This window comes from Girardinichthys multiradiatus, chromosome 2 (assembly GCF_021462225.1).
Source record: "Girardinichthys multiradiatus isolate DD_20200921_A chromosome 2, DD_fGirMul_XY1, whole genome shotgun sequence".
Classification (NCBI taxonomy): domain Eukaryota; kingdom Metazoa; phylum Chordata; class Actinopteri; order Cyprinodontiformes; family Goodeidae; genus Girardinichthys; species Girardinichthys multiradiatus.
The window spans coordinates 23,572,579-23,597,770 of record NC_061795.1 but is presented as its reverse complement, the minus strand read 5'-3'; the positions used below and the strand labels follow the sequence as shown (position 1 = coordinate 23,597,770).

Genomic DNA, 25,192 nt, shown 5'->3' with positions numbered 1-25,192 from the left:
AATCATAATTCATTTATGATCATTGGGGTCCAACTTGGTTTACATCATGAAAAATTGCCTTTTCTTATGGCTGCCTTCTGCGTAGCCAATAGATTAGCTTGGATCCCTGTGACTTTTAAGTTAACTGAACCTATAAAAGTAAGCTGTCATCAATAAACCAAAATGAATTAGGTGAGATTAATGTAAAGAAGTCATGAACATGAACTACAGCCCAAATACTCTTTTTAGAGTGGATGTGTTCTGTATGCCTGCAGTAAAATGTTTTAAACTGTATTTTCAAGCGCTGCATGAACTTCAGGAAAATCTGGTAACAATAAAACACAGATGTAGTTTGGTTTGAGTACCAGGGCAGACTAAAATGATCAGATCGCTGTTCAAAAAATCTTGAGCGATTATTGTGAGCCATATCAAACTATAAACCATGTTATTTGGTTGATGCATTCTAGTAAGATGTTTTCCAGGTCCCAACAATGTTTTCTGCTGAAAATGATCACCAGGCAGACAAGTCCAGTCCTACCAGTTTTTCTCAAAACCTATAATAGAGGTCCTTAACCTGCTGCTCTGGAGCTACACGTGGATCTACAGACCCTCCCTCTATAGTTGCTCTTAATAACTTCCGCCAAAAATCATATACGTAGAACTGAACTCAGTTTTGATATGTAAAGGTGTTAAGAAAATGTTACTTTAGGCAGTTATTGTGTTTTTGTGCAATATCTCCAAAACGTTTTCACAGCAGAATGACAATGTCATGTGCTGTTTTCCATAAATAATGTCCTATGCAAGGATTTTTAAATTTTATTTCTCTGTTCGTTGTTGCTGTTCCAAAACCAAAAACCTCTAAAGTAACCAATTTTATGCAGTGGATATTTATTTTTTAAGAGTCATGTATGTAGGTTTTGCAACTGTAGACAAATATATTTAGCAGGAGTGATGGCAAAAACATATATTTGGATTGTAAAGGTTGCTGACCTACCATCGCCATAAATCCTCTTACAGCACAGGGGAGAAGTAAGAATAAACTCCCATCATTGGTGTCACAAATACAGAAAGGTTGTTTGGGAAATTAAAAGTAGGAGAAATTCACTCTGCATTCAGTGTCCCTGACAAATCTTGTAAACGTTTAAGGTGAATCGAACAGAGTACAGTATTTACTGATTTTAGAAGTGGCGATATGAACAGAGTTGTATCAGTTCAAACATCCATCATAGCTTGGGAGGGGGGTCACTGGGGTCAATCCCTGCCTCTAAAACATTAGGCTGAATCCCAACTAGAATACCTCAGAATCTGTGATGAAATCTGTCAAAAACTGCTTGGCTGCCATACGTTTTTGTTATTGGGTTGATCCCTGTGCTATCTTGTGACGTCATCAATCCAAATACACTCAGTGCAGAGTTATCTGACTCCTTCTTTAGTGACCTTTTTAAATAACTTTTGTATTTTGAGGAATCCTCTTGTATAAATACTTTGTTACACAGCTGTGTTTTTACTGTCAATGTCCATTTCTTATTAAAACACAAATGTATTCGTGGTTAGTATCTTTAATGATCACACTGTATGCAATAGGTTTTGGAAATCTGAAGCAATATTAAGATGAAAAATAAATTGCTTGATCTTTCTGTTGCAATAATCTGCAATGCAGCTGATGTTTAAGAAGTAGACCAAATTTATTATTAATATTATTATTATTAGTAGTATTATTATGGTGGGCTCAGCAGCCTATTTCGTATAATACTATAGATGTTTGACATCCAATAGTTGCTCAGCAGGACACAGAGTCAAACACTGAACTTGCCCTTGCCTTTATGTAGATGATGCGCTGCCCTGGTAAGTTTTTTTTTTTTTTTTTTTTTAGCTTCTGGAGTCAGTAAATCAGGAGGAGGCGTCCATCTCAGGACCTCCCCTGCCGGTCGTCACCATGACAACACCCGTGAATGGTGGTGATCGGAGGTGGTGAGGGAGGGAGCAGCGGCGTGCGGAGCGGAGACAGGTGTTGCTGGTGTTTGCGCATCGCCCGTGAGATCGTGTCAGCAGGATGGGAAACGAGTTGATACCTCCACGTCTTCCCTCCGCAGTTTCCCATGCATTCTGCAGTTTAGCTCTTCCAAACGGGGAATTTGATTAAATACGCTTAAGACCAACAGAGAGCCGCCATGGTGCACCACTCGGGCTCAATACAGTCCTTCAAGCAGCAGAAAGGTTGGTTGGTTCTGTCATTATTTATTTTGGGGATATAACTCATCTTCTTCAAACTGAGAAACGACTTTTCTTTCCGTTATGAACAGTTTTCATGTTGATGGTGTCTGTGACGCAGAGTTGGACGTTTTACAAGGACCATCTCCTGAGATGAAGCCTGTTTCTGTGCGCTTTGAATTATCCACTAGTTCATGCCACACTGATAATATTTTAATGTAGTCAATATTATTGGAATGAAGCGATCTTTGAGTCACGTTTTACCGAATACATTTTTTTTTACAATTTTATATGATAGACAATTTCACAGTCTCTTAAAACTATTTTGTTGAGAACACATTTATTTCATTGTTTATTAGTTTAAATTAGATTTAGACTGCACTTAGATTGATGCACTTTTGTAACTAATATCAGAGATTAAGGAGTATTTTAAATAATTGTAGAGTTTATGCATAGATAGGGTTTGTTTTAACCTGCTTAAATGCATGAGTAATTTGCGTTGAAGGTGAAATCTTTGCTCCCTGCAAAGTTAAAGCATAAGGTTTATTTTCAGTTCTGAAAAAAATGTAATAGATTGAAGGCTGTTGTTATTAGATGTCATGCAGCCAAAAGAAAAATACATTTTCACTCAGCTGCTCATAAAAAAATGGCAGCATAACCAACCACAGGTCCAATTTTCCCTTGATCGGCTCTAATCCAAGATCAAATCTGAGGGGGTTTTCTATTTGTTAACTGTATTGAAACTAAGAACACCCACATCTTTCAGTCTACAAATGCAACATGTCATTTGGTACACTTTAAAAAAAAAAGTAATACAAATTCAGTTAAACACCAGAAAATGTCAGCGTCCTGCGTGAATGATGTGTGAAAGCTAGAAGCCGAAAGGATGAGGTCAAATTAGCTGAAAGACCTGAAATGAAGCAGAAATCCTTAGGACTTCATCAACCCTGACACTCACTTGGTTCCACAAGCTTTGGAGGAACACAGACCTATAGATCCCTTGTCCTACTGTTAGAAATGTGGATCTCTATGAAAATAAATTTTATTTTCTTGCAATGTGGCTTTTACTTCAAATTCTTTAGGGTGCGGTGGTTCAAACATTGATCACAAAGATGACAGTTTTTTCAACAGTTGGATATATTGTTAAAAGTGGGGCAATAGGAAGAATTTGCAAAAACTGTGGAATGTTGGAGCTCAGCAGAATAATTACTAATGTCCTCAGCTTTAAGGGGGCAGTGTTTGATCAAAGAGTTTATGCAACTTAGACTATAATAAAAAAAAGAAATAATCAAAAGATGTTAAAAACCTAAAGCATATATTAACAGCCCAATGTCTCACGACCTGATCAAAATTTAAATGTTGTTTTTAGCTTAGTTTTAGAGCACAAACAGGTGTTTGACTGATTTGCACACCGCCCCATTGAATTATATCGGAAGCAAAAGTTGAATATAAAAAAAACCATAAAAGTTATAGATAGCAGAAGACATAGCCATCAGTGAAAGAGATGAATGTTTTGATATTTGAATTGTTAAAATTGATCAACGCTGGAAAGTTCATAAAATAAACGAAAAAGTCTTGATACCTGAAGAAGACTGAATGTTTTTCAGCATCCAGAAAAGAACTACTTACATGCTAAAGTCAATTCAATTAAATTCAAAAATACTTTATTAATCCCAAAGGGAAATTAAATGTTGTTGTAGCTCATTATGAAGGTTTCTTCAAAGAGCCGTTGTAGATGCTGATGGCTGTGGGCAGGAAGGATCTCCTGTAGAGCTCCGTCTTACAGCACATCTGAAGAAGCCTCTGACTGAAGACACTCTGTTGTTGTAGGACAGTCTCATGAAGAGGATGCTCAGGGTTCTCCATAATGTTCTTCATTTTATGAAGAATTCGTCTTTCCACATTGATCTCCAGAGGTTCCAGAGGAGTCCCCAAAACAGAGCCAGCCTTCTTTATCAGCTTGTTGAGCTTTTTTGAGTCCCCTGGCTCTGATGCTGCTTTCATGTTGTCCAGGTGTTCACCTGGACAACATGAAATGTAGGTAATGTTGTCATGCTTTGTCTTCTGATTGTCACAGTCTTGAGATGTTTAATTTTGGTTTTTATTTTTTTAGGCTTTGTCTTATTCAGTTCATTTTTTTGTGCTCATCATTTGTTTGTAGTTGTTGCTGTATTAGTTCTTAGTTCCTTCTTGTGTTCTTTGTACTTCTAGATTATTTTTCTGTTAGATCTCTGATACATATTTTCCTGGGTTTTTCTGTATGTCTGTTCCGCTCCATTCTTGGTAATTAGTCTTCCATCTTTGGCCACCTTGCAATCAAGTATATTCTGCTCACCTGTGTCGCCTCATTGACTCTGTAGCCAGCACCTGTTTCCTCACCCATTTAGGCTCTCTGTTGGTCATTTGTTCTCTGCTGGATTCTTCCATTTCCATGACTGTTGTTTTGCTCCTTTCAATTTGTTTTCCATGCTCCATGTCCTGATCTCCTAATGTCATGTTGTTACTCTTCTGTAAGTTTTTGCTTTTTAGTTGAAATCCTTCAAATCACTGTGCTGCTCTGGCCTTATTGTCTGCAATTGGGTCCTACTCCAAGACCTTACAATATTAGAATCAAAACGATTGCCTACATCTCTTTTATATAGCGTAGTTTGTAGAAAAACAAAATAATTGGCCAAAATTGGAAAGTGAAAACAAAAATGATCGGTGCATCTAAAAATCTTACCATGACATAACATACAAAACTTTTCTTCATGTTGAAATTCATCCAGTCTGTAAGTAAAAACGGACCCAAACCATCTTCAGCGCAGCTCCATTACATGTTCGGCCTGTATTGATTTTTGAAACAGAAATACGACTCCTTAGAGAAAATTAATACTACTGAAATTCTTTTTTCCTCGACTGTTTAAAATTAGAGGATAGTTGAGAAAAGGTTTGTGTTTTTAAATGTGACTCAGGCTGATAAACAGGGAGTGTTTATGTATGCGGTCGAGGTGTTAGAAAGACTCCTGGCTTCTCTAGAGAAGAAACTGTGTTGAGCTGCTCGTGACTGAGCCTGCTGAGGGTGTTGGCTGTTCTCCTTTTGCTCAGTTTTCTGTACTGTTTCTTCCTTTTTTTTTTCAAATCAAACTCTCACGTGTACATAGATCCACACATGATGTGCTTTAATTTGATTTTATTTAACAATCTAATGCTTCCTTTTTTACACAGATAAAAACACCCAAATGAAATGTACTTTTTCAAGGTTTTTTTCTTTCTTGTTGACGGTCCAGAGGGTATCCCAACTTATTTGTTTTATAGCTCAGACTAAATCTCTTCCTGACTTCGGCTCAGCCAACAGGAAACATGCTGCAGCAGATGAGATCAGATTAATGCAAAAGTCTTACTATGGGCCAGAGGGCTCGCTCAATAATTTCATAATTGCTAAGTGCGCTGTTAAAGGGAAAGAGAAAGGGATGGACTTTGGGAACAAAAATCCGCTTAAAGCAAAAGTCTAAGTTGATTCTGCACTTTCTTAAACCCAGTTAAGGATAATGTATAAAATGGGCTATATCTGAAAATGTGTTTGATGTGAAAATTTTCCACCAATTAGGAAAAGATGATCTTATAGTCATCTATAATTAAATTCAGCATAAAGGGGGAGGTCAGTCACTCTTCCTCTGTCTATAACTAGGTGATCGCTGAGCTGCAGGTAAACTTTTTTGCATTAAATTAAATTGTAAAATTAAACATGCATGTTTATGTTATGTCTGTGAGCATTCAGTATCTAACCGTCAGAAGATAGTTGTCAGTGCAATCATCCTTTGAGGGATCAGGGAAAAAGTCTCAGTAATGCAACAAGAAATCAGCTGGTGACTTGATTCAGACAATTTCCAGCTTTTTAATGACCTTTTCAATGCACAATATTGAAGTGCTGCCAGGCAGCACAAACAATCCTCAGTGTGGGAGTTGTTACTGTGGGGAGAAGACTAAAAATTTGCTATTTTAGGTATCAGCAAAATTATGTCAGAGGAAGCAAAGACACATATGAAACCTATATAAACAGAAAGAATTTCCATGGATGCATATTGACTATTCATTCAGGCGGCTATGGCAAGGCAAATCATATGTAAAGCACAATGTGAACACTTTGTAATTCACAGTGCTTTAGAGGAAAATAACTCTACAACACCACTAGATTAAGTGATAATTTCTCTACTTTCCTATTTTGTACTTTTGCAGTCTTGTTGGTTTTGTGCCTGACTTTTTACGTCAGTTCATCTGCTTTGAAGACGTTTCATTGACCTGTCAAAGAAGTAAATCAACCCAGAGCTGACCTCTGTAGATACTGGGAAAGCTAAACATACTACAGCAAAGTTAGTGACAGAATCTAAACTGACTGTAGAAGAGCATTGTTTAGAATTGGTTATGGCTTCCTGTGTCTCTCACTGTTAATTGGCTGCTTTGGAAAGCACCATCGCAGAGTTATACTGTGCTGCCATCACCATGATTTACCAAATAGATGGTTGTAATGGAGTGAAGTTCAGCCCTGGGTTTCCTGTGTTCAATGCTGTTTTTGGAAACTTTGTCCAAATGGTTCAAGAAGATTAGGCTCCATGGTTTCTGATGCTTAATTTCATGTGATCTGTTGAATGTTTTTAAGTCAGAAGCTGTTTTATCTTGGTTATTTTTGGATTGCTGCAATGATTGTCATTCTCAACGCTCTTTTTTTATCCTTGATTACTTAGTTTGACCAGGCAGCTCAATGACATCTGCTGGATATTGCCAGTTTCATCTGTGTTATACAAGACAGGCTGCTGATTGGTTGCTGCAGAAAGTTTGCTGTCTCCTTCTCTGCTTTTTCCCAATCCTGTCTCAAAGGAATTTCACTTCATGTCTTGATTTCCCCTGACATACACCAAGAGCAGTTGAGGTTTGGTGCAGACAAACATTTGCTTTTTCAGTTGTGTCCAGAATAATTAATTTAGGTTATTTTAGATTGAATCTGTAACATATAAGTTATTGACTGGTAACGCAGAAGAGTCTAAAATGCTCTGTATGAGAACGCACATACAGAACTGCTCCTGTTACAGAACGCACTGCATTGCTCGTGATAACCGTATTACTTTGCATAACACAGGGTGACTATTTTGCCTGTTTCCTCTGAGGGACTGACTCACAGAGACTGAAAAATCTACCAGCAGTGAAAATGTTTTAATTTCATTTGGACCTAAGTTTAGTTCATGCTTCTGCACTTATTTTTCTGCACTTAAATATTGCATAAAAATTCATAGTTTGTGAAGAATCATATTTGTTGTTTCATTAAAAAAAAAAAAATTCTGAACATTATGGTATATTACCGAGGCTGTCCTCATGTCAAAGTGAAAATGTTCTCCAGTAAATGTCTGTTCTGTGTGTTTGTATAAACCTTTGCACAATCCAATTCTGACCACCTGGCCTCTTATGCAATCAGGCAGATGGTTTTATAGATTCATACATTAACTTCATGACAAATTTTAGAGAGCATGCACACTGAATATCACCTCAATTCACTAAAGCTGTTGTTTGATACTATTTATATTTATACGGTTACTAGTTGTACTGTGTATGAGATAATATGATGTTTAAAAAGCTTCTTTCATGGAATATAAATTCCTTAAAAATAAGTATAAAAAAGACCAAACAATGAAGCGTGTGCGTACAGCTACCAGTTTATACACTTTCACAGCTCTTAAAGCGCCAGTGATTGTTTTGTTGCAAGGTCATGAGAAAAATTCCAGCTCAGCAAGAGGACAAATATTTTTTTCTACTTTATGGCATCATTGGACTAAAATGATCCCATCTGAACTTTGTGGTTTATTTAATTTATGGAGAGGTCAGGGTGTATACAAATACCACAGAGGCTTTGTTAATCATCTGTTGCCATGAGGGGCATCAGGAAGTAGTATTATGTTTAAGGATGGAAGGCTATGCAGATGGACAGGGAAATTAAGATGTTTAATCTACTCAAATGATGCAACCCAGTGGTTGTGCCAGGATTACATAATCTGATCCTAAATCATGGGTAAAACGTGCCATCTGGTCTGAGGTGTGCTTACGGCCAGGCTGTCTGGTGACGGTGAGCCAAGAACAGCGGTTTGTTTGGGATTATTTTCTATTTTTAGCTCTTTATTGAAGTCACTTTTATCTTGATTTAAGTATCTAATTGAAGCCACTGTAACTGAGTAGATATCAAAACATGTGGCTTCTCTTGCAGTGAAGTTGTGTAACTCTCCTTAAATGGTTTCTCCTAATGTTACTGGTCAAACTCACACAAATCTGGCCTCTCAGTGAATCACATGCATATCATTAGGTACAATCCAACAATAAACATAAAGAATAATCTCAATATGTTTTAATATCATTGAAAAAATATATTTTTTTCAGTAGTTCAAAAAATGAAACTCATTAAATACTTATTGCACACAGAGTAATATATTTCAAGCATTAATTTTGATAATTTTGATGAACATTATTTACAGCTACTTAAAATACAAAAATCTGCTTCTTAAACAATTTGAATATGACATAATCATAAAAACGATTTTTAATCTAGAAACATGAACCCTACTGAAATGTATGTCCATCTACTGTACACTATATCCACTCATTACTTGGTTGGGCTACTTTTACATGAAATACTGCATCAAAGCCGCGTGGTGTGGAGGTGATTAAACTGTGGTTCTGCTGAGAGGTTCAGGAGGCCCGGTTTGCTTTAATAGTTCCCTTCTGCTTATCTGCATTGTTTGCTGACTCTCGTTTTCCTCCTGACAACTCTCCACAGATTTTCTTTGGGATTGAAGGCAGGCCAGATTGCTGGCCACTAAAGCACAGTGAGCCCATGTTCATTAAAGCAGATATTGGAACTATTGGTTGGTTGGGTAAGTGCCAAATCTTGCAGGAAAATGAAATTGGCCTCTTCATAAAACTTGTCAGCTGCCTGCATTGACTTCAGACTTGATAAAACTTGAAGTTTGAATCCAGCTGCAGTCCAAATTTTATGAATCTGCCCTTTTCCTGACCCTAGACCTGTATGAGTCCTGAATAGACGGAAGGTCAGTCCTGATGATTCTCTCTGCAGACCTGATTTGTTCGTTGCAGTCTGGACATGTCCTGTTTTGCGAATTAGGCAAACCACACTGAGATGCATCAAGACAGGACAGACTGAATTATGGCAGTGTATCCCCCAAGGCTTTGAATGAGCTTTGCTTTACAGTTCTCACAAGGCTGCAGATATTCTTGTGGCCTGTGCACCTTTTTCTACCACAATTTGTTTCTACCACGCAACCTTTCATTATTATACTTTGCCAGCTTCGTTACTAATGACCTTTTGTTGCTTACCCTCCTTATAGTTGGTGTCAGGGACTGTCTACTGGAAAACCTGTAGTCTTCCTCATGATTGTGTAATACGCCACATAACGTTTTTGTATAATAAAATACAATCAGATTGAGAAAAAAAAGCTTTTGTTTACCTCACTTTATTGTGAATTATTCAAACATTTTTTGTGGTTAAATAAGAAAGCAGGTTCTGCCGATGATTTTGTGAGATTGATTATAAAATTGTCTTAAGAAACTTAAATACTAAAATTGATCAAATGCTTTGCAAAATCTGGTTCTGTTTGTGTTTGTAGCCTGTGGGTCAAATCAGGACGCACTGGGCTTGTTTTTCTGGGTTTAAAATGTAAAATTAAATAATCCTTCCTTCCCCACAGAAAAACCCCCTTTAATATTGAGTGAATTATAGTGCTGCAGCCAAAGTTTTTGTTTTATTTCACAAAGAATTATGCTTTTCAATATGCATTATTTTATTGCATTAATTACATTGGATTGCTTGTTAGATCGGATTTTTATACTGAGCGTAACTTTTCATTTGTTCCTAGTTCAACTTGAGGAATAATTGTGTAACAAAAGGCAGTAGTTGAATATTCAGCGGATGATAAATGCCGCTTTTAGCACTTGATGTGAACCCAGCTCTTTGTTTGATGTGCTGCCAGGTGCAGGATAAAACATCCTCCAACGGCTTACACAATGTTTCTGTAGAAGAGGCAGCTGCCTTAATAATGGAACTGGAAGCGAGCAGTGCAGAATGACAATCAAGATTTTCATCTCTCTGCTTCTGTAAATCAAAATTGTCTGGCCTAATGCTGTAGTAAATGAAACTGACAAAGCATCTTCGGCTTGCTTGGCTCTTAGCATAACAGATCAACGTCTTTGAAAACTTTAAATTTCCATAAATAAAAAAGGCAGATTCTCTGTAAACCTAAGAGATGGTTATATATTAATATTCCAGTAGATCAAGAAGTTCTGAAATACTAAGACTAGCACAATTGTCCCAAGCAACAAAGTCAATTAAGTTCCCTTCATTTTCCTTTCTGATGCTCAGTTTGAACTCCAGCTAGTCTTCTTCAACCACATATGGATGTGTAAAAGAACTGAGTTGCTGCCATGCAAATGGCTGATTGGCTATTGAACAGGTGTACCTAATAAAGTGGCCTTCCAACATGTATTTCCTGTAGCTCCCAGCATCATGAGAGTCAGGCATCCATTTATTCTTTCATTTTGTTTTCCCGCATTATCCTGCTCAGGGTCAAAGGAGGGCTGGAGCCCATCCCAGCTGTCACAAACTGGGAGCCAGGGAACAACTTGGACACAATGCCATCCATCACTGGACTCTTTTCACTTAATGCAACACGTGAGATATAGCCTCACAGGTTCCAGAGTAAAGTGTTCTGCGTCTAGCTGTTCAGGTTAAGGCGTCAGTGAATAAACCTAACAAAGGGCAGAGATTGGAGGCCATGAATCAACCTAACCTGTGCAGAAAATTACAGATTGGGTCAGCGGGAAACAAAACCTGGATATGGCAACCGCAGAAGGTAATACATGCATTTTCTGTCCACAGTGATTAAACATCAATAAGTTTCTACAAGATAAGACAAGCTTTGATTCCTCAGACTTTTCAGTGATTTTATTTAATATATTGTCCATTATCCAGACTTCTCACAGAATAATCAAGCCAGCTGATCAGTTTAGAATTACACAGCTATGATCTGCAGGATGCAGAAGTGTTTGTTAAAGAATCATCTCTTACTGAGGACCTCCTAATATGTCTTTGCAAATCCAGTCCCTTCTGGTGTTGGTGCAGGAAATTAGAAGCTGATTTTCCAGTGTAAAATGTTCAGGGAATCTTGGCAGTCTTGGAAAAAGGAGAAACTTGGAAAATATGAGTTAAAACATTATTTAAAATTCCTTTGGGATTGCAAAAGTATTCTTAATTAAATTGTCTGGAAAGTATAAAATTTGCTTTTCACTTTTCCAGGTCACAATATCTTTAAAAAAAGAAAACAGGAAAACTAATTTTGTGATCTAGAAGATAAGAAAATAATTTTTAACAACATAGGTTGTTTTTAATCATAATAAAACAAGAGAGAAAAAATAGGTTTTATAAGAGCCCTATTTTTATAGTCAGTGTTACCAATTTTAAAGTAAAGTTAATTTAACTTGCCAAATAAACAAAAAACATGCTCTTTATCGAACTGTTGGATTGGAACAGACCACATCATCATATTGATTAATGATTTTTAGCTTCTACAAGTAAACTGCTAGGTATTTTTTTCTTTTCACTCCAATGTTTTGAATCTCTTTGAAAATTCAGTCTGGAAAAGTCTGGAATTTTGAAATAAAAATGTTTGGCAACTAAATATTCTGTTTTACCCATCCACCGTCATTTCATGAACAGAGAGGGCTTCAGAGAAATTATTTAAATGACTTTGGCATTTGGCAACCTCAAAGCCTTTTAAAGCAACATCACACAATCATTTAGACATTTTATATTTCCCCTTCAACTACTTTGTAGCTTCACACATGCCTGTGAAATAAATGTTTTATAGCAATGTATCAATGATGACTTTTTCAGATTTTGTTAAGCCACAGAAATCTGACACCACGAGTTTCCAACAGCATAACAACAGATCTATTAAAATTTTTATAATCACACTGAAACTATCTCTTTGGATTTGCTTCTTTTGGGAAGTGGAGCAGCATTTCTTTTTTCTTTTACTCCTTTTAAAGCAAAAACCTTCTGAAATTATCTCTGGTTGAGGAAAGAAATAATACATATTTGTGTGTTGAAACAAAGTAAATCTGGTGTTTGTTTCTTAGTTTAAAATTGTGTCTCTCAAAGTCCTGCAAGCTGCACAAAAATGAATAATTGACGGTTTTGGGTGAGAAAACATACGGGGTATGATGGGATACAACCCAGTGACCTGAATTTGTCGTATGTGACTTCTTTGCCTTAATGCTTTTGAGTTCTCACAATGATGATGAACTAACTAGAATTTTAGATAGTTTTAGCTTAGATTTACAAACTGCTCTGCTTCCTGTAACATTTTGAAAGCTTGAAAATGATCATAAAATTCTCTATTGAAAAAATAAATGCTCGGTCGTCCACCAGATAGACAGAGAAGAACAAAAGAACCATCAGGGATAAAGTAGGCGCGCCTGATCATAACAGAAATGCTCTAAAGGAGCTGAACAAAACTGATAAACAGACTCTGTTGCTATTTTCACATTTGTCATGAAATCTCAATGTAGGCAGGAGTGTCACAAACGCTAGTGAAGGTATGATGAAGTATATAGTATAATTTGATAAATGCGTAAGAAACAATAAAATCCATTTTTCACATGAGTTTAATTTCTCATACAAGGATGCATGGAAGTTTTATGAGCACCAGCTAACCTTAAGCTTCTGCAACACTGTTTCACATTTAGCCACATATAAATGAATCTAAAACAAACGTTAACTTAGGTCTGACCATAAAGACATGAAGTGCAATTTGTGCAACAACTAACATGTCATGTTTTTAAGCATATGTATTGCTTATGATGTGCCGCCATTTTGTATAGTGCTTTTGTGTAGTCAGGAATAAATAAGTTGCTTTTGTTGCGACCACATTGGTTCATTTTTATTTTATTTTTCGTTCTTATCAATGTCCTGACCATCTGGAACTCAATATTCAAAGCTCTATACAGCTAATGAGTGCCCCCAAGTGATTAAATAAATATTAGCAGAATTAGTCAGAAAGTCAATCAGACTGTGCTGCAATTAGAGCCACTTCAAGCATTTGGCATACTGAGGTGACTCCGTCAAACTTTTGAATTAAAAATCTGTTTGAACAATGTCTAAATTGCCCCTACAAACCTACGCTAAAAGTGAAGTATATTTGGTCTGTAAAGTATTTTTTTTGTTTAATAAATAAAAAGTAAAAACATTAGTAAATTAATTACAAATAATGTTTGTATTCTTGTATGTCTTATATGTACAATAATACAAACATTATTTGTATTTCGTTTATTTAAAATGACAAAGAGCGGTTCAGAAGCCTTCATGAGGACTACCACAACAAAGCATGTGACACTGCCCGGTATGGCAGAGCCAGGGTCCCATCCTGGAGCTAGGGCTGGGGTCGGGACTCGTTGTCAAGCGCCTGGTGGCCGGATTATTCCTCGCGGGACCTGGCTAGGCTAAGCCCGAATGAGAGACGCGATGCCATCCCCCAGTGGGCTCACCACCTGGAGGGGGAACCATGAGGGACCGGTGCAAAAAGAATCGGGCAGCGGACAACGGTGGAGACCTCGACGGACAATTCTCCGGATGTTGTATATATATGTTTTTTCATGTATAAAATTATCCACCGGGATAATTATCTGGAACACAGTCCAACCGGAACTTAAGGCTCAGAGGTTTTGATGTGCGGGGGTGTGGCAGGAGAAGTGGAGAGGAGAGACTCTGCTGTATGAACTGGTAATGCTTCAAAGTTTGTCTTAAGAAGTTAGCATTTTGGGATATATGAGGAACTTTTTGTCTCAGCCACAGCAATAACGAAGACAAGGACATCCTTTGATTAGCTTTTTTATTTTTTTTAAACATCTGTTGTCAAATGAACATGACATTTATAATGCTTTCTTTTTAATTCAAAGCACTGAACTATATCTCATAAATTATGTCCGACTGAACATTTGCACTGTATCTTCAACAGCTGTAAAATAGGGAACACAAATATTGTTTCTTGCTATTTATTAGTTAGATGCACCTGCCTTACTTTAATCATCTCCCTCATGCTGTGTATCAGTATTTTGACCTGGTCCCTTGCTGCCTGACCCATTCTTTATGTGCACTTCATTATTATTTGCTTTATGTATTACTTTCTATTGTTCAGAAGGCTAATTCTCACAGTCCAGGTAATCACATTGGTATGTACAGCAGTAGCTATTAAACTGCAGCTGGTAAATTGAAAGTTGCTGTTGTTGCACCTGATTGTTGTGTTTACTGTTGCGATAATGCACTGGAAAATTACAGCTGTCTGCCCTGTATGTAGCTGAATGAAAATAAAGTTGAGTTTGATTATTATATTATTATTAAGTTTTTTTCATGGTGGCGTTATGTGCAAATCACATAAAACATATGAATGTTATTTATGAAAAAAAAAACAGCTAAAGTGTATGAAAAACAGAATGAAATAAATTTTGAGTTTTCCGTTGGATGATCTTAATGCTTCAAGTGTCAGACGTTTTGTATTTTTTTTTACTTCTGAAAAGTTGGAATTCTGTATTTGTAATCTCGTCCCACTTAGCTTAAAATTATTGTAAAAGCAAAAGTACACCATGTGTCACGTGTAGGAGTTTGTTGTTGAGATTGTCTTTTTTTCCAAGTTTTTAAAATTATTTAAATCCAACCTCAAGTGTACAAAATCACATACCACAGATTGCATCACTTCATTTTTAATCAAAGGTGAAATCCAGATACATACAAAATCAGTAAAACCTTGCAATTTTAAGTAGCTGCTCTTTCTTTTTAACATGAATATAACTCTGTCCCGATTCAACTTGGAAAACCAGTGGGATTTGTTATAATTGTACTTAGTGACCAGACTAATACTAGTCAAACAAGCCAATAAAAACGCATTTGTCTTGATATTATGCTTTCACACATAGCAGCCATATCGGATTTTCAGATCAGGGTTGGTGAGAAACCCTTCCAAGTTGAAACTGCAAATGTTTCGACTTGAAACTGGAAAATTAGACATCTGGAAATGTTAGCAATCAATATGGGAGGGTAATTACTCTAGATGCAACCACAGAGACATAGATTGGACTCTAAAGGTGCTGTCATGCTGTTTGGTGTGTCACTTTATTTGAATCCAAGCATGTAGAAATGAAGTGCCTTTTTTTTTTAAATCACAAAGTAATGTCCCATTCCATCTACTATATGCCAAGAAATTTCTGGACTAGATTAAAATAACCTGTGGCCGTTTGCCTTAGGTGGAGATCAAACTGCATCCAATACAATGCAGCAGCTTATGATTCTCCCATTTGGCATATTGTGTGAATATTTAAATGAAAAAGAAAAATGTGCACTCTTTTTCCATTTTCATCAGTGCAGACAAAGTGTGCATAGCATAGCAGTACATTTAGTAATGTTATTAAATAGTCATTGGTGCAAGAAGCTCTTAAATAAATAAATTTTGTAGGATTTGTAGATAGGGTGATACAGTATATGTGATGCTGCTTATCTTTGTATGACAATGAAACGCCATGCAAATACACTGTAGTTTGGCTAGTTTTGGTTTAGGTGATACATTTTTTTCAAGTCCTGTTGTACTTGCAAAACAATTTGACCAAACAAAAAACTGCTTAACTCATTGTGGCTAATTTGCTAGCTTAGCACATAACTTATTTGATCTTATTAGCTTTGAATAGCACTTACTGGTAAAACATTTCATTACTTTATTAAAGCAACTAATCAGTTTGTTAGTTTATCTCTCACTAAGTAGGGCTCAGAAAGCATTGGCGGTGAAGCTTTCCAGCACTCTGCAGAGTGCTGGAACGCTTCTTATTGTGTCTATTATTTTATTCTTATTGTGAATAAAGAATATTTTAAATAAAAATAATAATAATAACATTAATAATAGTAATAATAATACATAATAATAAATAATAAATAAAGAATAATAAATAAAGAATAAAGAATATTTTATTCTTATTCTTTTATTTTATTCTTATTGTGTCTTTGTCTCTTTCTCATGTGTTGGACATGGGATGGGAGCCATCAGTGGATAATCAGTGATTTTCTTTGTGTACCAATGATGTTGTTATGTTAAGACTTTTGAATTTTCTTTTCTTTTATGTGGTTGTTAGTATAGTATTTAAATTCTTTTCAAAAATTTGTCGAAGAAAGTGGATTGTAGCTCCAGGTTCACGTTAACTGGCAATCTCATTTCTTTTGACTTTCTCAGTATGAGATACAGCTCACAGCTTTCATTAGTATGGGGTGGCTCAGGAAATAAATGGTACAATCACTGGCTCCACTGGGCCTTTTGGCTCATCTTTAACTGGCCCCATTCTCATCCAACAGTTTAGGAATGTCCTGTGTAGATGAGTGTAATGAAAATGAGTTGCTGTGCAGCTTGCAGTGCAGGCATCTAGGGGTATAAGCAGTAAATTATGAATGCATATTTCAGTGGACTGTTTCTGAAAAGCTGCAAAGGGAACTGAGATGAAAGTAAGTCACGTTCCCCTTTAAACATTGGGGGAGGGGCTTCATTTTATGAACATATATCCTGAACTGCTGCACTGAAGCTTCAGGTTTATTAGAAGGTCAGGGCAACGAGACGGAAGATGGTTATCGTTGTAATTAGCCTCTTGATTGTTCCAGTAATCTGGTAGATCTAACATGATCATGTTGCTCTCTTGCTGCTGATACAACCTATAAAATAACCTCAAATAGCATTCATAAAACAAGGACCTGCTAATTTAAATGCTGAAATCTAAATGTATTGTGTCTGGCATGACCTTTCTCTGCAGGAGAGGGCATGTATGCGAGGGCATGTGAGCTGAAAGACAAAATATTTGAAATCCTGGCAAATGTATTTTTGATTTGTAGTCAAGCCATATTTGCTACATTTCACAATATACAAAGCTGTCCTATCAAACAAATACCTTTGCTGTCATAAGTTGAACTGGTGTAGGACTTAAAAGCAGAATTATATGAAGAGTCTAAAACAGAAAACCAAAGCAACAGGGACTACAAGGCGCACAAGATGGGTTGAGAATACAGGAACATTATGGAAAATCAAGAAAGAAGTGAATAGAAAAGAGAATATATTCTGGAAGTAATGATTACTAGAACAATGAATGAAAGAGTCTAACTGTGAGAGCTCCAGCTGTGGGGACCGTTAACAGAGGTCCTGAGAAATAATGGCTATAAATGTCATAGAGGCTATGTAAAGGAAGAAAATAAATGAACAAGATAAGCACAGAAAAAAGGGATGATTAAAATAATCACTAAACAAAACATGAATAAACACAGGCCTCTACTCACAGGCAAAATAAACCAACATGATACAGAATTCAAAACCCCAGGAACAAACAGAACCCAAATCCTTGAGATTGTGACATTATTAGACAAAATTAATAAATATTTGATTTATTCTAGCAGTTTCAGGAAGACTGAACAGAGAAACTGTTTGCTGCAGTAAGGCAGTGCAGTAGGTGGTTTCAATTTATTGCCAAAATGTGCACTCCTAAACATATAATCATAGCTGCAAAGTGAAAACATAAACATCAGTGAATAGTATGTACCATCAAAATGCTGAAGTCACTCCTACATTAGCATTTTGGCAGCATCTGCTTGATTCAAGGGGCAATTTAGTTATCTAGTTTTAGTTTTTCATACAGTGCCTGACTCACAGCAGCCAAATATTAAACAGTCAAACAGAGGCTGCAGAGGTTCAAGTGTTTTTTTAGTGTTCTGCCTGCAGATGTATTCAAATTACTTTTGGTGATTCATCTGATCACTTTGGATTTCAATTCGTGAATGTAAGATTTTTAAGAGTTATTTGTATTGCTTATTATATTTTACATTGTGTTGCTTCACTATTTCATTAACCATCATTAACATATTGTAGGTACAATGTTTTTGAAAACCTCATTTATAATTTTTCCAAATATAAAAACACAGAAATTAAATGAAAAGAGGTAGGTGATTGAGAAAAACAAATAAATACAATAATGACAAAACTAAACCATATTGGCACAAAATGTAAATAAACAGATGAAACTTAATGGCAGGAACACGTCTTTGCTACATTTAAATAAAGCACAACACAGACAAAAAGACAGGACAGCCTGCATGCTGAAAAAGTGCAACAAGAAGAAACAAAGTTTGTACTTGAAGATATATTCTGGTGTTTAACATGTTTCATAATCAAAAACCAAGTTTCTCTAGATTTTTCATGGTGATGGACTACTTTATCTTACCATCGAAAGCTTTTCACTAATCCAATTATTAAAGGAAGGAGGTTTATGTGATTTCTACTGACGAAGGATCAGCCTTTGAGCCTTAAGAAAAGCTGAAGTCATTGCTCTAAATTAGATGTTGAAACCACAACTTCTGAAGGAAGAGCCCCAAAGATGGAAAAGAAAGGTGAAGGTAGTATTGCAATATTACATAAGTGTGATTGGACTTAAAACCCTTGGTTTGAAGGACAATACGAGAACATGTTTCCCAAAGAGGCTGAGTTATGAGGACATCTTGCAACATTTTTAAAGCAGTTTTGACAACTTGTTTTTATTTAAATAAAGTTGGCCTTGTCTTTCACTTTATTCCTTCATAACACAAAGATCCCATCATTGGAGCCTTTAGTTAAACTAGCCTGGTTGGTTGTCGCATTTTGTGAAATCACTGTGGTTATGCAATCCCTTAACTCTCTGATACCATCAAGCCTTGTTCTACTTATTGGAACATCCAGTTAGAAAATCTGGAGCATGGTGTCCAACACAGAGCTTGGTGCCTGATACTTTTGGGTCTTAACGTGCAACCCAGAAGTGCTCAGTTAGATTGGAATCTGGGCAGATTGTCAAGTTCAGAAAGCTGATCTGGAGCAGTGGTTTTGGTGCGTGTGTTTAGTTTGTTTCTGCTGTGATAAGGACCATTGTTCTTTTTGGGGTGGTGGATTGCTGTTGTCAAGAGGCACCGTTGACATGGCAGGGGACTGTTTTAGTGTGAAGCAGAGTAACTCTGCAAAATGACAAGGCAATTTATGAGACAATTTGTTACTATTTACTTTTAGTCTACATGGTCTTTTTAATGGTTGTGGGTTTTTTCATTTTACTTATTGTTTTTGATATTTGATATTTTAAATAACAATATTTTAATATTTTTTGTGAAGCACTTTGTGATCCCAGAGAACTATCAGTTCAAAAGTTCACATATAGTCAACAAACAACTGAATGATCGTGTGTCTCTCAGGTTCTGCGTCGGGCTTTTGCTGGATTTTCTACCATTGCTTTGGTTTACAAATTACAGATGTGGTTCATCTGCTGTAAATTGTTTTTTAGACTGATGTTTCTTTTGTTGTCCTCTTTTCTCATTGTTCAATCAAAGATGTCAGGTATGGACTGGACTGAGAATGAGAACAAAACACAACCACAGATGCAAAGAATGACCTGCATATTATTTTAATTTCCTTTCTGCATCCCTCTCCCTCCTCAGGCATGCACACCAGCATCAGCGAGATCCTGAAGGAGAAGAGCCTGAAACCATCTCGCCGCAGCCTGCCCTGCCTGGCTCAGAGTCAGACTCATCCCATCAACCTCAACCACTTCCTGTCTGTGCCTTTGAGCCCAGATCCCAAACCAGAAGTTGAGGATCTGAGTCAGAGCATCAGCACATCCTGCAGCCTTCTGCCACCACAGACAGGCAGGTCTAAAGTTTCTGTAACCCAGTTCAGCAGATTGGGTAGAGATGCAGGGCTTCATATTGAAGTTTACCATGTAGTTGTTTCCAGTGATGAGTCAGAACTGCTTATGTCTGGACTGTCACTTGTTTGGTTTTATTGTTTGAATGCCTCCTTTCATGTAAATTCAAAATTGACCAGTCATTTTCTATGTCTGCAGACAGAAGGGTTCAGGTTTGTTGTAAATATCGTGTATCATGGTCTGTAAAAGCATCAACATCTGTTGCACCTCATTTTACACACTGATAAATTCAAACACGGGCTGCACGGTGGAGCAGTTGGTAGCACTGTTGCCTTGTAGCAAGAAGGTCCTGGGTTCGATTCCTGGCCGGGGGTCTTTCTGCATGGAGTTTGCATGTTCTCCCCGTGCATGCGAGGGTCCTCACCGGGTACTCCGGCTTCCTCCCACAGTCCAAAGACATGCCTGTTAGGTTAATTGGCCCTTAGGTGTATGAATGAGTGTGTGCATGGTTGTTTGTGTGTTGCCCTGCGATAGACTGGCGACCTGTCCAGGATGTATCCCACCTCTCGCCCATAGACTGCTGGAGATAGGCACCAGCTTCCCTGCGACCCACTATGGAATAAGCGGTAGAAAATGACTGACTGACTGACATATAAAGCCCTTAATAATCAAGCTAAAAATACAGGATTAAATTGAAGAAGGCTAAAACACTTAAGTTTTTTTTATGTAATGACATGACTCTGAGTTGGCTCTCTGGTTGCAGAAAAACAAAGTGTTTCTTTTGCAAAGCTTGCTAAGTTGAGATGGCATTACTTATTTTATTTTATTTTTTACAAAACCGCACCATTTTTACATTGGTGTGTTGAAAATTCCCTCTGATACCTGCAAAAAGCTCAGTGTTAATCAGCTTTGCTTTGAAGAGCAGATTTGTGTCATAGCATTTGTTGTTAACTGGGTGAAACAGTTAAATACCATATGTTTTGTCTTGTTCTTTGGAGGTGTAATAGAAATTCCCTCACTAACTCAGATCACCATATCTGTGAGAGGTGGAAACACCAGGTTCATGCTTCAATATTCAAAGGTCAAAGATCAACGTAGTCATTGCAAGTCCTGGGAGCTTGGAAACAGAAAACTATCATGAAGGTCACAGAGCAGCACTGCTTCCTTTATGCTATTATTTTCAGACTTGGTTTTAGCACAGCTGCATTGTGAGTCACTGCCAGATGATTTGATAGCTGCAAATATATATTTGTGATTGGATTAATTAAAAGGCTGTCAAACATGAAATTAAGAAGAAATAATTTGTGCTGCTCAGTAACATCATACATTTCTCACGCAAGACAGCTTAATTACTTGAACATCTTGTAAACAGTCACTTTTACTTTTGAAAAACCAAAGCCCTCTAAATAGAACTGAATGGAAAAGTTTCCACATGTTTTGCTGTGTTAGATTCACTATTTCATTAAGAGGAACGACAATTATTTTCTGGGGACTGAAGGTCCTGTTGGTCTTCCTTTGTGATTTTAGCTATAAGAAACAATTTGTTTGTGAACATTAGAGGCGAAGATATAAAGGAGACTTTTCTGCTTTTTCTTACAATCTGACAGTCTTCTGGGATTCAGATGAAAGATACTATACAATAGTGAAATATACTTAACATTGTAAGAACTAAGCATGAGAGTAATATAGTTCAACAGCTCCCTTTCTAACCTTGTCTTCACAGCTCTTTCCCTTGCAGCTGAATTTAGGAACAAGTCACTTGTATCAACTGCTCATCTATGTTCTGCAGGGCTTGCATGTTTTTAGATTTTAAAAGCACCTTTTGTACTTACAAACCTGTGTTGCAGCTGTATGTGTCAGTACTATGTCTATCAGTTCAAACTCTTCAGGGTACACTTTATTAGCTTTGATAAACTTACTTTTCAATTGAAATACCTGACCTGCCTTTTTATCCCCTTTTAGTTTAAAGCACATTTCCTTGTCAGCCATGCTTAATTTGAGATACATTTTGCTTAAACACACTACAGGCTGATCCAACTTTGATGTAATGTCCTTAAAACAAGTCAAAATGAGGCTCAGTATTGTGTGTGGCCTCCACGTGTCTGTATGACCTCCCTACAACGCCTGGGCATGCTCCTGATGAGACGGTGGATGGTCTCCTGAGGGATCTCCTCCCAGACCTGGACTAAAGCATCCGCCAACTCCTGGACAGTCTGTGGTGCAACGTGACGTTGGTGGATGGAGCGAGACATGATGTTCCAGATGTGGTCAATCAGATTCAGGTCTGGTTAACAGGCGGGCCAGTCCATAGCTTCAATGTCTTCATCTTGCAGGAACTGCTGACACACTCCAGCCACATGAGGTCTAGCATTGTCCTGCATTAGGAGAAACCCAGGGCCAACCGCACCAGCATATGGTCTCACAAGGTGTCTGAGGATCTCATCCCGGCACCTAATGGCAGTCAGGCTACCTCTAGCTGTGCGGCCCTCCAAAGAAATGCCACCCAGCACCATTACTGACCCACTGCCAAACCAGTCATGCTGAAGGATGTTGCAGGCAGCAGATCGCTCTCCACGGTGTCTCCAAACTCTGTCACGTCTTTCACATGTGCTCAGTGTGAACCTGCTTTCATCTGTGAAGAGCACAGGGCGCCAGTGGCGAATTTGCCAATCCTGGTGTTCTCTGGCAAACGCCAAGCGTCCTGCACGGTGTTGGGCTGTGAGCACAACCTCCATTTGTGGACGTTGGGCCCTCATACCATCCTCATGGAGTCGGTTTCTAACCATTTGTGCAGACACATGCACATTTGTGGCCTGCTGGAGGTCATTTTGCAGGGCTCTGGCAGTGCTCTTCCTGTTCCTCCTTGCACAAAGGCAGAGGTAGCGGTCCTGCTGCTGGGTTGTTGGTCTCCTCCACGTTTCCTGGTGTACTGGCCTGTCTCCTGGTAGCACCTCTAGGCTCTGGACACTACGCTGACAGACACAGCAAACTTTCTTGCCACAGCCCGCATTGATGTGCCATCCTGGATGAGCTGCACTACCTGAGCCACTTGTGTGGGTTGTAGAGTCAGTCTCATGCTACCACGAGTGTGAAAGCACCACCAACATTAGTGACCAAAACATCAGCCAGAAAGCATAGGTACTGAGAAGTGGTCTGTGGTCCCCACCTGCAGAACCACTCCTTTGAGCGTGTCTTGCTAATCACCAAAGATTTCCCTCTGTTGTCTATTCTATTTGCACAACATCATGTGAAATTGATTGTCAATCAGTGTTGCTTCCTAAGTGGACAGTTTGATTTCACAGTTTGATTCACTTGGAGTTATATTGTGTTAAGTGTTCCCTTTATTTTTGAGCAGTGTATTTTATATGCATGTATTTAACTGAAAAACAGCTCCTTGGAAAAGTATTTTTACCCATTCTTCATTTTTGACATTTTTTCTCAATACAGTCTCAAATGTCAATGCATTTTATGGGGATCTTATGTGATAGACCAACAAAAATTGTATGTGAAAGGAAAATACTATTTTACAAATAAAAATCTGAAAAGTTTGGCATGCAGATGTCTTCAGACCCCTTTACTCTTTAATGCTAAGTGTGCCACAATGGCAACCAAATCATGGGCAACGAGGACAAAAGAGAAGCAGCCAAGAGGCCCATAGTAACTTTGGGGGAGCAGCAGATTCCCATAGTGACAATTTTACCGTGCGCCATGGAGGAGAGAGGCCATGTATGTAGAAGGTGTTCTGATCAAATTAGACCAAAATTAAGCCTTTTGACTGTCAAAATGCCAATGTTATTCAGTAAATTACTCTTAACACAACATCCCCACGGTCAAACATTGTGGTGGCAGTATCATGTTATAGGGAGGCTTTGCTTAAGCATCAACAGGAAAGCTGCTCAGAGTTTATGAGAAGATGGATGGAAATAAATCCAGGACAGTCCTGAAGGAAATCATGTTAGAGGCTGCAGAAGGCTTGATACAGAGGTGGAGGTTCACCTTCTGACAGGACAGTGACCTTAAATATACGGCGGTTACAATGGAAGGGATTAGATCACAGTTGATCCATGTGGCCGAAATACAGAACTAAATCCAACTGAGAGTCGGCATCAGATTATTTAGCAAAGGTGAATGGGGAAAAACATTTTGTAAACGTTTACCTTGCATTTTAGTTACGCACTACTTTGTGTTGGTTAAACCGATTGTGATTATAATGTGACACAAAGCCAAAAAGCTGAAACTGCACCAATACTTTTGCACTGTTTTCATACGAACGTGAAATCATCTGTTTTGAGTTTTTTAGTCAATAATGATTTCAGTCACCCAAATATAAACCCTTAGGCTCAGAATAACTGACTGTTTTTCACAACAGTTCACCTTTAATATCCAGAATGGCAGAAAACAAGAGATGCCGTTAACATCCATGCCCGGATCTTTTAAATCGAATCTAGGTGTGCTTTGCTGAAACCCACAAACAACATGTTTTCTTTTCATCAGATCAATTTTAAATGTCTATAGACAGATAAACAAAAGTATTGATTGAAAGTATTGAGCAACAAACAAATTATTAAAGCAGAAGCGATGGTTTGAGTGCTTTCTCATAGAGTCTCATTGATTGCATTGTGTCTCTGTGCAGCAGAAGATGTCAAAGACAGCTACGTGGAAGAGACCGAAGTGAGCACATGTGAAACAAGAGCAGACCCAACATTTCTTCTGCAAAAGCCTGTCAGCCGGGCTAAATTGGGGACGCGTGCAAACTCTCTTCAGGTACCACATTTACATCGCATCTAACTTCATTCTTGTAAATTTAACAGCTCTTTGATCCATTCCTCCAGAGGTTTTTTATGGCAAAGGGACAATCATGTGCATTGCTTCTACAGGGAAAAAAACAATCAGACTCTTCTGGACTGTTTTTCCGAGATGGAAAAAAGAGAATCGATTACATTTTGGTTTATAAGAAGTCCAGCCCGCAGGTGGAGAAAAGGTGCACGTTTGAGAAGAATTTACGCGCTGAGGGCCTCATGCTGGAGAAGGAGGTGAACATTTCTGCCTTGGTTTTAAAACATTTTAAATTCTTTCATTTTTAAACTTGTGAGTTGTTAAACTTTCATGTTCTTTTATTTGTCTTTCAAAGCCATCTTTGACGAACAACGACATCATGTTTGTGAAGGTCCACGCTACCTGGGATACACTCTGCAAATATGCAGAGCAGATGAACATCCGCATGCCTTTCAGG

At 37.8% G+C, this 25,192-nt stretch overlaps 1 protein-coding gene across 3 annotated transcripts in view; it reads left to right on the top strand.

Moving 5' to 3' along the window:
* Window positions 1-1,935: 1,935 nt before the first annotated feature.
* ano3 (anoctamin 3) overlaps window positions 1,936-25,192 on the top strand; it is a 65,005-nt gene continuing 41,748 nt past the window's right edge. For 2 of the 3 annotated variants that reach the window (XM_047387139.1, XM_047387130.1), the window contains exons 1-5: window positions 1,937-2,196; window positions 19,754-19,960; window positions 24,593-24,723; window positions 24,837-24,992; window positions 25,091-25,191. In XM_047387139.1, coding sequence (XP_047243095.1) covers window positions 2,151-2,196; window positions 19,754-19,960; window positions 24,593-24,723; window positions 24,837-24,992; window positions 25,091-25,191 — 641 coding nt within the window. In that variant the 5' untranslated portion in view covers window positions 1,937-2,150. Of the gene's footprint in view, window positions 2,197-19,753; window positions 19,961-24,592; window positions 24,724-24,836; window positions 24,993-25,090; window position 25,192 lie in introns of all 3 variants that reach the window. The other variant, XM_047387146.1, reaches the window with a different exon arrangement.